The sequence below is a fragment of the Perognathus longimembris genome, chromosome 3 (genome assembly GCF_023159225.1).
Source record: "Perognathus longimembris pacificus isolate PPM17 chromosome 3, ASM2315922v1, whole genome shotgun sequence".
NCBI lineage: Eukaryota > Metazoa > Chordata > Mammalia > Rodentia > Heteromyidae > Perognathus > Perognathus longimembris.
This window is the reverse complement of record NC_063163.1, coordinates 65,400,790-65,413,656: the sequence shown is the minus strand read 5'-3', so window position 1 is coordinate 65,413,656 and position 12,867 is coordinate 65,400,790. Positions and strand designations below refer to the sequence as shown.

General features: G+C 52.5%; 1 protein-coding gene across 2 annotated transcripts; it reads right to left on the bottom strand.

Moving 5' to 3' along the window:
* Positions 1-3,821: 3,821 nt before the first annotated feature.
* On the bottom strand, positions 3,822-10,651 carry Polr2e (RNA polymerase II, I and III subunit E). Of its 2 annotated transcripts, none has more exons than XM_048341805.1 (8): positions 10,558-10,651; positions 8,969-9,143; positions 6,763-6,878; positions 6,050-6,130; positions 5,772-5,830; positions 5,582-5,660; positions 5,301-5,379; positions 3,822-4,254 (listed from the first exon to the last, which is right to left on the bottom strand). In XM_048341805.1, exons 1-7 carry the CDS (start codon positions 10,612-10,614, stop codon positions 5,314-5,316), a joined length of 633 nt encoding a protein of 210 aa, XP_048197762.1. In that variant the 5' UTR covers positions 10,615-10,651; the 3' UTR covers positions 3,822-4,254; positions 5,301-5,313. The 2 variants fall into 2 exon arrangements, with proteins under 2 accessions (XP_048197762.1, XP_048197763.1); XM_048341806.1 differs by having other exon boundaries at positions 10,488-10,559.
* Between the last annotated feature and the right edge of the window lie 2,216 nt (positions 10,652-12,867).

The window sequence follows — 12,867 nt, the reverse complement described above, 5'->3', positions numbered from 1 at the left end:
AATTATATGTATGACCTACTGGTTCACTGCTGCTAGTTTTTCTTTGTTTTGTTTCTTTTCCCAAGGCTAGCAGTCTACCGCTTGAGTTGTACACAGCTCCACCTCCAGCTTGCACATGGTTAATTGGATTCTTGGACTTTACTGTCCAGGCTGGCTTCGAACTGCATTCCTCAGATCTCAGCCTCTTGAGTAGTTAAAATTACAGATGTGAGGCACTGACACGCAGCTTTATTTGTTTATTTTTGCCAGTCCGGAGACTTGAACTCAGGGCCTGGGCTCTGTCCCTGAGCTTCTTTTGCTCAAGGCTAGCGCTCTACCACTTGAGCCATAGTGCCACTTCCATCTTTTTCTGTGTATGTGGTGCTGAGAATCAAACCACGGAAGTCATGCGTGCTAGGCAAGCACTCTACTGCTAAGCCACATTCCCAACCCCTTAATTATTTTTGAGATGGAATTTCACAGGTTACCCACTTCGCCCCCCATACAGCCCCTGGCTGGCCCTTAACACAGTTGCCCAGATCTGACTCAACTAGCTAGAGTCATTGGCATGGTATACACGAATACTTGCCTTCAATTTCTTTTGGAGGTGAGCCAGAGCCTTTGTATATGCTATGCAGCACTAACTATTCAGCTACACCCTCACACTTGCAGCTAGGAGCCTCAGGCCCGGCCGGAGCAGGGCCTGGTCTCTGGGACCAGTCTTTACCCTGGGGGCGGGCCTGGGGGCTGCCGGCCATGTCATCCTGGGAAGATTACATCCCAGCAGAAACTATTGCAGGCAGAGGAAGCTGGTGGACAGGATTCATGGCTGCTCAAGATAACAGCCTTCAGGCAGGGGCTCTATTCTTCCTGTGGAGCAGTAGCCTTCAGGCCCAGATAAGCAGCCTGGGACTCCTTGGGAAGATGGAGGAGCAGCTTGGGGGGGAGGGGGCAGCAGGCTGCAGGGAGCTCTGCTCTCTGGGTAAACAGACGCTGGGTGCTGAGCCAGGCCTTGGCGCCTGCAGGCTGCCTGTGGTCACTTTTGTGCCACGAGGCAGAGTTGAGGAAATGTGACACCGACTGTCTGACAAGTGAAGTTGAAAATACTATCTGGTTCTTTGCCCCCCCCCAAAAAAAAATAACCAGCTGGTTAAGCCAGGCACCAGGAGCTACTGCCTGTAATTCTAGCTAATCAGAGAAAGCTGATATCAGAGGATCATGGTTCCAAGCCACCTGTGGCAGGAAAATCTGGGAGACTCCAGTTACCAGTAAAAAGCTGGAAGTGGATCTGTGAGTCAAGTGGGAAAATACTAGCCTTGAGTGAAAGACAAGGGACAGTGTGCCCCGGCCCTGAGTTCAAGCCCCATGACCGGAAAATTAAAAACAAAACGACGACAAAATAACCACACCCACATGACTTGACGATCCCTAGTGTAGTTTTGTTTTTCTGGTGCTAAGGATAGAAACGGAGGACCTTGTGCACACTACGTGAGACCCCACTGAGTCACAACCTCAGCCCAATCTAGGTTTTGGAGAGGTCACAAGAATGAAGAAAAGGGAACTGCGCGGTGTTCAACTGAAAAACACTTGGCATTAGTCACACCATATATGTCACGAGAACCCCACTGGAACCTTGTGCTAGGCTTGTGAACAGGGCTTTGAAGCCTTTTCTCACTTTTTTTTTTTTCTTAGAAGATGAATGCAGGACCTTTACTTCTGAGTCATACCTCAGCACTTGTTTTGGTTTTGCAGCAGGCTGTCACTATGTGGTTACCAGTTTTTGTTGTCTGATCAATCGTGGGGCTTGAACTCAAGGCCTGGGTGTTGTTCTCGAGCTCTTTCAAAGTTAGTGCTCTTAGATGCCACAGTGCCATCTCCTGCTTTTTAGTAAAGAGCTTCACACTTTCCTGCCCAGGCTGGCTTTGAACTGCTATCTTCAGATCTCAGCCTCCTGAGTAGCTAGGGTACTGTTATGAGGACCAACACCCAGCCATCTGTTTTTGCCAGTCCTGGGGCTTGAACTCAGGGCCTGGGCACTGTCCCTGAGCTCTTTTGCTCAAGGTTAGTGCTCTTCCACTTCCGGCTTTTTTCTGTTTACATAGTATGAGCAATCCAACCCAAGGCTTCACCACTAAGCCACATTCCCAGCCCACATCTCTGCCTTCTTTTTGCCCAATGACTAACTGGATTGTGTGTGTGTATATATATATGTGTGTGTGTGTATATATATATATATATATATATATATATATTTTTTTTTTTTTTTTGCTATGGAACCCAAACTGGTGAACTCTCAATTCTCCTACCCTCAACTTATTGTGTAGCTAGTGTTACAGGCTCAGTCTTTATCATTAAATCATAGTTTTTTTTCTTTTTTTAATGTTATATAGATATTATGTCACTTACCAGACACATGCTTTCCAAAATATGATTGATTTGGTGATATGGGGACATTTGCTAGACAGGTAATCTATTGCTGAGCTACACCTTCAGGCTTTTTTCCCTCAGGAACTAGGGTTTGAATTTAGGGCCTCATGTTCTCACTTGGCTTTTTCACTCAAGGTTGGTGCTCTACTTCCACCACACCTCCACTTCCTCCAGCTCAATTTTGGTAAGCCACAGAATACCTCTTTCCTGAGACGTAATCATCCACATACAGCAGACCCTGGGAGGCTGACGAACAGGGCATGCCATGCCTCAACTATGCCACCCACTCCTGTGGGTGTGTGTGGGAAGACATGAAAAGGTCCCATGCCCAACAGGAATATGGCTGGCAGAAGAGAACAGTGGCAGAATGCTCACCTGGTGCTTACATGTGAGGGGGGCTTGGGACCCATCCCCAATCCAAGAGGAAACAAGAAAAGCAGCTATGCACACAGGTGTTAGTGGCAGCAAATGAACAGCAGCCAGGGAGGGACAGGCCAAGCAGCCGACTGATGGACACCACAGCCCTCTGTCCACAGTGTGGTTCACCCATGCTGAACCTCAGTCCTGCCAGGACCAAGCTGACAGACTGCATGGAGGGCCCTTGAGGGCATCTTGCTGTGAGACCTGAGCCCATTGATTGGAAATGTCTTGAGTGGGCAAACTGGGACAGAAGTAGGTTTGTGGGTGCCAAGGTGGAACAGACTTCCTTTTGGTGTGCCACAATGTTCTGGGATTAGGCATATGCAACCGGTTGTACATTTTTGTGAATGCACTCAAAACTACTAGCTAGGGATAGCTCAAGAGTAAAGCATGGGGCTGGGGATATGGCCTAGTGGCAAGAGTAAAGCATGTGCTACTAAGAACAAAAAGCAAACAGGACTTCCAGCAGCACAGCGCCTAGCCTGCTCCACTGTGAACTGTGCCTCAGGCGAACTCGTGACCTTGGAGGACAGAGGCAGGACTGGGAACTCTAGGCCCACTTGGGCTATATGGCAAGACAGTCTCTCTCTCTCTCTCTCTCTCTCACACACACACACACACACACACACACTGAAAAAGAACAAAGTTGGGCTGGGAATGTGGCTTAGTGGTAGAGAGCTTGTCTAGCATGCGTGAAGCCCTGGGTTCCATTCCTTAGCACCACATACACAGAAGCCAGAAGTGGCGCTGTGGCTCAAGTGTTAAAGTGCTAGCCTTGAGCAAAAAGAAGCCAGGGATAGTGAGTGCTCAGGCCCTTAGTTCAGGCCCAGGACTGGCAAAAAAAAGGGGGGGGGCAAGATCCCAAATAAGCCCCCCCTGGGGTGAGGTGAGGCAGGATCTACCGCAAAGCCTAAAGCCCATGGACAGGTGAGGGCAGCCAGGACCCCACCCAGCTGACCCTGTGGGATCAGAACAAGGAGAAAACTTTGTTGTGAATTCTTGGCTTTTCAAACTTTTATTTACACAAAATAGTTTCCATTTTTTTCAAACATGAAACATTCTCTGGTGGCTGAATTCCAAGCGGGGTGTACATCCCATTTGGGGGAGATGGCAGGCACGGCCCAGGCACACAGGGGGGCTGATTCACAGTGAGTTCCAAGGACACCCTGGCCAAGCAGCTGTGCCCCCCCATCAGGGAGCAGCGAGGGGAGCTGCCTGTGGGTGCAGCTGGTGGAGCCCACAGGGCCCACCTGTGCTAGGTCCCAAGCTGCTGTTCCCCCTCCCCAGCGGGCCACAGGCACCCTTGGCCCAGGACAAGCAAAGGAGGTGGGAGCCATGATGGGGGGCACAGGCAGATCCCTCAAGGGCAGGCAGGTCCATCCTGGAGGAGACACCATGCACACCCATCTGTCCCATTTGCTTCGGAGGCTGGGTAAGAGGAGCACAATGACGCGTGAGTCAGGCACATGCCAGCAGGGAAGGGGTACCTGGGGCACACGCATGCCCAGGCCACAGGGCAATCCCCGAACGCAGAGGCTGGAGCCCAGCAACCACCAAGCCACCCAGACATAAGGAGCACAGTTAAGCCAGTCAGCAGGTCCAGGGGTGGATGGGGCCCAGGGGGCAGGGGAGGCCTCGATGACACAGATGCTGCTTTCCTAACTCCGCGCCCACTTCCTAACTCCGCGCCCACTCAGGAGTGGGTTTCACTTCCCCTAGAGGTCCTGAAGGGAGTGGGGAATCCAGCCCCCTGTCATGTCCTGTCATATGAATGACAACTCTTGTTTTCAGGGGTTTTTTTTGGTGGGGGTGCCAGAAATGGGGCTTGAACTTGATTCACAGCTGACTTTCTGGTTGTTAATTGGCGACAAGAGTCTCATGAACCTTCCTGCCCAGGCTGATTTTGAACTGCCATCCTCAGATCTCGACTTCCTCAGTAGTTAGGATTACAAGGCCTGAGCCACCAGCACCCAGCTCAGCTCCTACTTCTTTTCCTTTTCTGCCAGTCCTTGGGCTTGAACTCAGGGCCTGAACACTGTCCCTGGCTTATTTTTGCTCAAGGCTAGCACTCTGCCACTTGAGCCACAGCGCCACTTCTGGCCGTTTTCTATATATGTGGTGCTTGGGAATCAAACCCAGGGCTTCATGTATACGAGGCAAGCACTCTTGCCACTAGGCCATATTCCCAGCCCCTGGCTTTTTCTCTTTATATGGTACTGAGGAAGTGAACCCAGGGCTTCATGCATGCTAGGCAAGCACTCCACCACTAAGCCACATTCCCAGCCCTCAGCTCCTACTCTAACCTAGACAAGACACCAGTGAAGGTAGGGACACTGTATGTCAGGACCCCGGGTTCCTGGGGGGGGGGGGGGGGAAGCAGGAGCTCCAGTGTGCAGTGTGCAGGCCCCACTCAGAATCCTGGCTGGGTCAGGTGCCTGATGCCAGTACGGAGAGGATGGCCACCTCCAGCTCACCTGAGGGATGCCGCTACTGCACCAGGCGGTAGGTGATATACCTGCCTGCGGTCTCGCTGGGCCGGATGATCTTCACCACCTGTGGAAGCACGGGTAGAGCTGCAGCAGCAGGGCCTCCGGCAGCCATGCCAACAGCAGGCAAGGCAGATGGCCCAGGGGCTCCCCGGCAGCCTGGGGCTAGGCTGTAAATGAAGAGCTGGGCTCCAAAGCCCTTCCAGGCCTCAGGGTGGGAGAGCAAAGCCCCCGCCTCTGGCTGCAGGCGCAGAGCTGTGGGGACTCACCTGCCCTCGTTTTATCCCAAAGTAGCGGGCCACAGGGTCCCCAGCCTGGATCCTAGGCAGCTGGTTTTCTCGAAGTTTACTAGAAGCAGTCAAGGAAAAGCCAGGTGGAGGCTGGGTGGGGGTGGTATTTTAGGGGCTCCGAAGGAAGGGGCAGGAGGGGCTGCACACAGGGGGCGCTGATAAAGGATACTATCGAGCCAGAAGCTCTGTCACCTCCTCCTTGGTCATGACCACATGCTCTGGGACCAGCTGAGGAGAAAACAACTACCACTTATCAAAGGGGGTGGAAACAGACTGCACACACAGGACCCCAGTGACATGGCGGGGGCAAGAGGGAGGGGGGTGCACAGGCTGGGAAATCACCACCACTGAAGGGGTTCTGTGGGCTACCAACCCATCTGCAGCAGGTGGGAATGGCTCGTCCCTCAGCCCTGCCCTGCCCCGCCCTGCCCCCCTAGCCCTGCCCACCTCATGCTCCGTGATGTTGATGAGCAGCTCCTGCTGCAAGAACTGCTCCAGGATGTACTTGGGTGCCATGTCCACCAAAGACTGCAAAATGCAAGCTGGTCACTCTGAGCATGCCCACGGTGCTGGAGGGCATCTTGTCCTGGCTATGAGCCTCTCCCACCCACCTCACAACTGCCCAGACCAGCGTCCAGAGAACCCGTGTGATGCCTTCTGCTGCCCAGGTCACCCTGAGACATGATGACCCTCTCCCCACTAAACAGGTGCTTTCCTGTGACCACATGAACCCCACAGCCCAGGCTGGCCAGGGACAGAAGTGCTCACCACCTCTCAACCCCACAAACCAATCGGCGCTCAGTCCCACCCCAATGCCACACACGGAAGGGGGCCCTGAGGATCCCAGGCCTTGGTTCCTCTCCTGATCAAGCCAAGAGCGCAGGACTGCTGGGCCCCTCCGTAGAGATGCCCACCCCACGCCAGCAGAGCAACAGCTCAGAGGCCTACAACACAGAGAATCTCTGAGTCCCCCAAACCACACCAACACTCAGGGGCTGAAGGGCATGGCACCAGCCACCCAAGGCCCCCTCCACTGGGAAAGGCAATGCCCAAGATGAAATTGCCTTGTGAGAAGCCTGTGGAAGTGGGAGAGGAACACAGGACAGAGCTGGGCTCCTGTAGAAACCCACCCCTCCCCTCCAGCCCTGTCTGGCACCCACCTGCTTGGCAGAGGGTGTCATCCCCTGCTGCACCACGATGAGAGCCCGTGTGATGTTCTCCTCCTGCATGCGCTGGCAGTATACCTTGATGGTCTTGATCCCCACCTTGGGCTCCTCTGGGGACAGAAGTGCCTGAGGTTGCTGTCCCCCATCCCTACCCACACAGAAGCCGGGGTTCTAGCCTGCTTTCAGACTGGCTAGCATTCTTTGGGGCCTCAGTTTCCCCACTCACAAAGCAGCACTTGAGCTGAAAGGGTGGCAGGACAGGGACCGGCTGCCTCAGCACTGGGAAGCCAACGGGAGCCGAGTCCCCCTGTGGAGATCAGGGCTGGGAGCCCCAAGGGTTTCTGAGATGTGGGAGGCATCTGAGGCATGGTTCAATGACCGCTAAGAACCAAGGAGAGAATGGCCAGGTGCTCACACGGAGATGAAAGCTGGCCAAGTGAGCAGGGTTAAAGAGGCCACTGTTTCCAGCAATGCCAGGTTTGGGTCCTCAGGGAGAGCACAGGGCAGGTCACCCAGGAGTTCAGGAATTAATGTGCTAATGCAGGCCCCAAGCAGGGCTGTTTTCAAGATGATAATATCTGCTTACTCAAGGGACCTCTCCTCAGACCTTGCTAAATTCACACACTAAACCCTGAATCCCACATCATAATATTGGATTGTTTGAAAAGAAAACCTTTATTTCTTTTTGCTTTTTGGTGCCAGTACTAGGCTTGAACTCACATTCTTGCCTGGTTCCCCCACCCCCACCCCCAAGGCTAGCTAGCACTCTACCACTTGAGCCATGCCTCCACGTCCAGCCTTTTTGTTGGAAAACTGGAGATAAAAGTCTGAGACTTTTCTTTTTTCTTTTTGCCAGTTCTGGGCCTTGAACTTGGGGCCTGAGCACTGTCCCTGGCTTCTTTTTGCACAAGGCTAGCACTCTGCCACTTGAGCCACAGCGCCATTTCTGGCTTTGTTTATATATGTGGTGCTGAAGAATCAACCCAGGGCTTCTTTTTTTTTTTTTTTGCCAGTCCTGGGCTCTGAACTCAGGGCCTGGGCACTGTCCCTGGCTTCTTTTTGCTCAAGGCTAGCACTCTGCCACTTGAGCCACAGCACCCCTTCTGGCCATTTTCTATATATGTGGTGCTGGGGAATCGAACCCAGGGCTTCATGTATACAAGACAAGCTCTCTTGCCACTAGGCCATATTCCCAGCCCCAGTCTAAGACTTTTCTATCCTGAGCTGGCTTTGAACTGCAATCCTCATGTCTCAGCCTCCTGAGTAGCTAGGATTATAAGCGTGAGCACCATCCACCAGCTTTGAACATAAAATCTGAAGGTAGTTAAGGAAAAGGTGGCCAGAGAAGGGAGACATGGGGGGGGGGGGTGGGGAAGACTGTTGATTAAGTACACAGATAGGAACTAAGGGTCCTAAGGAGCACTCAGCGATGTTCCTGGAAGAGGCACCTGAAGTGGGACACAAGGAATAAGGAACCGATGCAGAGGGAGAGCAAAGGCTCGCAAAGCAAGAAGGCAGGAACTGCCAGGGCTCTGGAGGGAGATGGGAGAGGAAAGGGACGGGACTGGCAATGTGGCTTAGTGGTAGAGTGCTTGGCTGGCATACAGGAAGCCCTGAGTTCCATTGCTCAGTTCAAGTTCCACTGCCAGTACCCCCCCCCCCAAGAAAAGACTGTCCTTAAAAAGAAAAAATCTTTTTAATAGCAACAATCCTCTAATATGACTTTCAAAAACAGTACAATGTGGCTGGGAATGTGGCTTAGCGGTAGAGTACTTGCCTAGCATGCATGATATCCTGGGTTTGATTCCTCATTACCACAAAAACAGAAAAAGCCAGAAGTGGTGCTGTGGCTCAAATGCTGGCCCTGTGCAAAAGAAGCTCAGGGACAGTGCCTAGGCCCTGAGTTCATCATGCCCCAGGACAGGCAAAAAAAAAAAAAAAAAGAGAGAGAGGAAAGGGATGAAGTCAGGTGGCCAGGCCAAGAAGCAGGTCCTGAAATCATAGGTAGATCTGAGGTCACTAGGCATCTGGGCCTGTGTTACGCTCATGGTTGAAGAATTCAGCTCAGAAAAAGGTGAAAAGGAGGAAGAAACTGTTAAAAGATATAGTGAACAAAAGAGAGAGAAAGAGAGAACTATGACACCCCCCCCCCCCCCGGGACAAATTACTGTCATAGAGCAGGACCGCCTAGGTCTCTCACCTGGGAAGAAGACAAACATCTGGTCAGTAGGGTCATCATTGTGGGCCACCAGCACAGTGAGGTCAGTGCGCCGTGGCCGCCCTTCACTTGGCTTATCCCCAAACTGGGCTTTGAACTCCTCCAGGGTCTGGTCCAGCTCATCCTGGGTCACTAGGTAGCCTCGATCGTGGCAGAGCTGCAAAGAGAAACAACCAGCTGACCCTGGCAGACGGAGGAGCCCAAGCAAGCAAGGGCTCGTGACTGCAGTAAACAACATGGCTGAAACGCAACATGAGTGATGCCAAGTTATAACATAGGAGTCACAGAGCACAGATTATGGCCAAATGACCGAGCCACCATCACCATCTTGTCACCCACAGGGTGAGACTAATAGCCCCAGAAGCAGCAATCTTGATGAAGATCACCTACCCCCAGTTATCTGGGACTATACCCAAGTAGTGATAGCCAATCCTTTGCAATACTCTGCACCTGACTCCACAGACAGGGTCAGAAAGAGCTTGACTGACTTCTGGCTAGAGTGAGGGTATGGAGGGAAGATCAGGCTGGTGAATACTTCACTCGGAAAGAATGCTGAGCCGGGAGCTAATGGCTCACACTTGTAATCCTAGCACTCAAGAGATCTAAAAATCAAAATCTGAAGCCAGCCTGGGCAGAAATGGCCAAAAGACTCCCCCCACACCTCCCCGTTGTGGGGCTTGAGCTCAGGGCCTGAGTGCTGTCCCTGAGCCTCTTTGGACTCAAGGCCCACTTGAGCCATAGTACCACTTCTGGTTTTTGAGTGGCTAATTGGAGATAAAGAGTCTCACAGGGATTTTTCTGCCCAGGCTGGCTTTGAACCATGATCCTCAGATCCTCAGTTTCTCCTGGGTAGCTAGGATTACAGGGGTGAGCCACCGGCGCCCAGGGACCAAGAGACTTTATCTCCAATTAACAAGCAACAATACTGGGCTGGAAGTAGAGCACCAGCAGTAAGTAAACAACAGGCCCTGGGTTCAAGCCTTGGTATTGGCGCATGAACACACACACACACAGAGAACAAAAAGAATGGAGGGAGTCAGGCATGGTGGTGCATGCTTGCAATTCTAGCTTCTCAAGAGGCTGACATCTCAGAATCATGGTTTGAGGCCTGCCCGCGTAGACTCCAATTAACCAGCAAAAATCCAAAAGTGGAGTTGTGGCCCAAGTGGATAAGCACCTGCCTTAAGTAAAAAAGCGAAAATACAGCACTCAGGGGCTGGGAATGAGGCGAAGTAGTGGCAGTAGAGTGCTTGCCTCGCATGCACGAAGCCCTGAGTTCGAGTCCTCAGAAAAGGCTGGAAGTGGCGCTGTGGCTCAAGTGCTAGCCAAAGGAAGCCAGGGACAGTGCTCAGGCCCTGAATTCAAGCCCCAGGTCTGGCACACACACAAAAAGGCCTGGCTGAGCTGCGGATAATTTCCAGGCCTCGTCTCCGCCCAGCCTCGGCTAAGTCTAGGGGAGGAGAACCCGCAGTTATGGCAGGCCAAGGTGGGGGGAACCCACAATTACGGCTAGACCCGGGGGAAGGAGACCCGCAGTGAAGGCTACAGCCAGGGTGGATTTCCCTGCTCGCCTGCATGATGGTCTTGCGGATTTTCCACAGCCGATAGGTCTCTTCCTCGTCGTCCATGTTGCGGCCACTTCTAGCAGCCGCGCATGCGCCAGTCAGGACCCGCACGCACAGCGCCTGCGCCGAACGCCGGATTCTTTCCTTTTACTTGGCTTTGCGTAGGGCTGTCCACACAGAATGCCTAAATGTAGCAACAACATTTGGGGAGGCAGTGCTAAGGGCAACCCCAGCTCTCACAAAGCGGCGCTTGGCTGCGGGAAACCCTGCCGAGGTAGACATCGCGGTCTTTGGCCGCAAGGGCTCTCGGAAGTTGTAGTTTCCCTCCAACTCTCCGCCGGGGCCTCCCGATTTTTGAATAGCAGCAAGAGCCGACTGGAAACTGAGGCCGGTGGGGCAGGTGGGATTGGTCTGTGCTACCCGTGGGCTCTGTGGAACCCGGACAGGCCCTACATAAGTACTGCACATGGAACCCTGTGAGTTTTTGGTGGTTGTTGTGGTGTTTTGTTTTGTTTTTTCGTTTTTTCCCCGGCCGGCCCAGCTCAGGCTCGGTGGCCTCTTCTCTCCTCTGTGACGTGAACAATCAAGTGTCAGCCGAGCGTGGTGGCGTCTGCCTGACATCCCAGCCCTGCTCCAGAGGCTGGGGCAGGAGGGACTCGGGCTCCTCAAGCCTTGTGGTCTTCGCTTCCAGAGGAAGCCGGGGCAGGAATGTCTGCGAGACTCCCGTCTCCAATTAACCACCAAAAACTGGAAGTGGAGCCGTGGCTCAGGGGATAGAGCGCCGGCCTTAAGCAAAATAGCTAAGGGACGGCGCCCAGGCCCTGAGTTCAGATCCCAGGACTGACTGGAAAAAAAATGAATATACAAATAGTGTCCTTTAATGGATGAACACGCCTCCTTCTTCAGGACAGCCTGGCATAGTGCCAGATGTTGGTGAAGTGTCCAGCTCTCGGACACAAGTCCATCAGTCCATCCTGTCCCCCATCCTAAACTCATGGTCTCCAATCAGGCCCATTTTGCTCACCTTACAGTAAACCAATCACTGAAAGCTGTCTTATGAAAGAATTTATTCATAAAGTAGCCAAACTATCAGGCAGAATCATTGTCTCAAATCTACCACTCCAAAGATAAATATTAGGGGTGTTTGTGAGATTAAGACGGTTTCAGGGCCCTTGTGGCTCACATCTAAAGCTAGGGACTCAGGCAGACCTGAAGATTGTGGTTCAAAGCCAGACAGGGCAAAAAAGCTCATGGGATTCTTTGTTGTTGTTGGTAATTGTGGGTCTTGAACTGAGGACCTGGGCACTCTCCCTGAGCTCTTTGGCTCAAGGCTAGTGCTCTACCATTCTGAGCCACAACTCCAATTTGGTTTTCTGGTGATTTATTGGAGATGAGTCTCACAGACTTTCCTGCCCTTGCTAGCTTTGAACAGAGACCCTTGGATCTCAGCTCCTTTAATAGCTAGGAATAAGACTCTTGTCTCTAATTAACCATCAAGAAGCTAGAAGAGGGCTGGGAAGGTGGCTTAGTGGTAAAGTGCTCGCCTTGCATGCATGAAGTCCTGGGTTTGATTCCTCAGAACCACATAAACAGAAAAGGCCAAAAGTGGCACTGTGGCTCAAGAAGTAGAGTGCTGGGGCTGGGAATATGGCCTAGTGGCAAGAGTGCTTGCCTCGTATACATGAAGCCCTGGATTTGATTCCTCAGCACCACACATATATAACAGCCAGAAGTGGCACTGTGGCTCAAGTGGAAGAGTGCTAGCCTTGAGCAAAAAGAAGCCAGGGACAGTGCTCAGGCCTTGAGTTCAAGGCCCAGTTCTAGCAAAAGAAGAGAGGAGGAGGAGGAGAAGGAGGAGGGGGAGGAGGAGAGAGAGGAGGAGGGGGAGGAGGAGGAGGGGGAAGGGGAGAGGAGGAGGGGGAAGGAGGAGGAGGGGGAGGGAGGAAGAAGAGGGGGAAGGGGAGGAAGGAGGAGGAGGAGGAGGAGAAGACTAACCTTGAGCAAAAAGAAGCCAGGGACAGTGCTCAGGCCCTGAGTTCAAGCCCCAGGACTGGCAAAAAAAGCCAGAAGTGGATCTTTGGCTCAAGTGGTAGAGTGCCATCCTTGAGCAAGGCCCTGAGTTCAAGCTCTAAGACCAGCACCCGTGCGCATACACACAACACATACAAACATTGCCACTCAGGTGTGGGGTATATTATACAAAACACAGAAAAACAACAGCAAACATTCCATGGCCCTTCAGAGACTGTGTTCAGAAAATTTCAGGCATTAGGAGCCAGGACACTTGTAATTGTAGCTCTTTAGGAGGCTGAGATC

What these genes read in the sequence shown, in the direction of transcription:
- Polr2e (XM_048341805.1), bottom strand. Translation starts at nt 10,614, where the DNA reads ATGGACGACGAGGAAGAGACCTATCGGCTGTGGAAAATCCGCAAGACC. An exon ending in TGACACCCTCTGCCAAGCAG is followed by an intron (nt 6,131 to 6,762) that starts GTGGGTGCCAGA and finishes TGCATTTTGCAG; the next exon opens with TCTTTGGTGGACATGGCACC. An exon ending in TCAACATCACGGAGCATGAG is followed by an intron (nt 5,831 to 6,049) that starts GTGGGCAGGGCT and finishes TTTTCTCCTCAG; the next exon opens with CTGGTCCCAGAGCATGTGGT.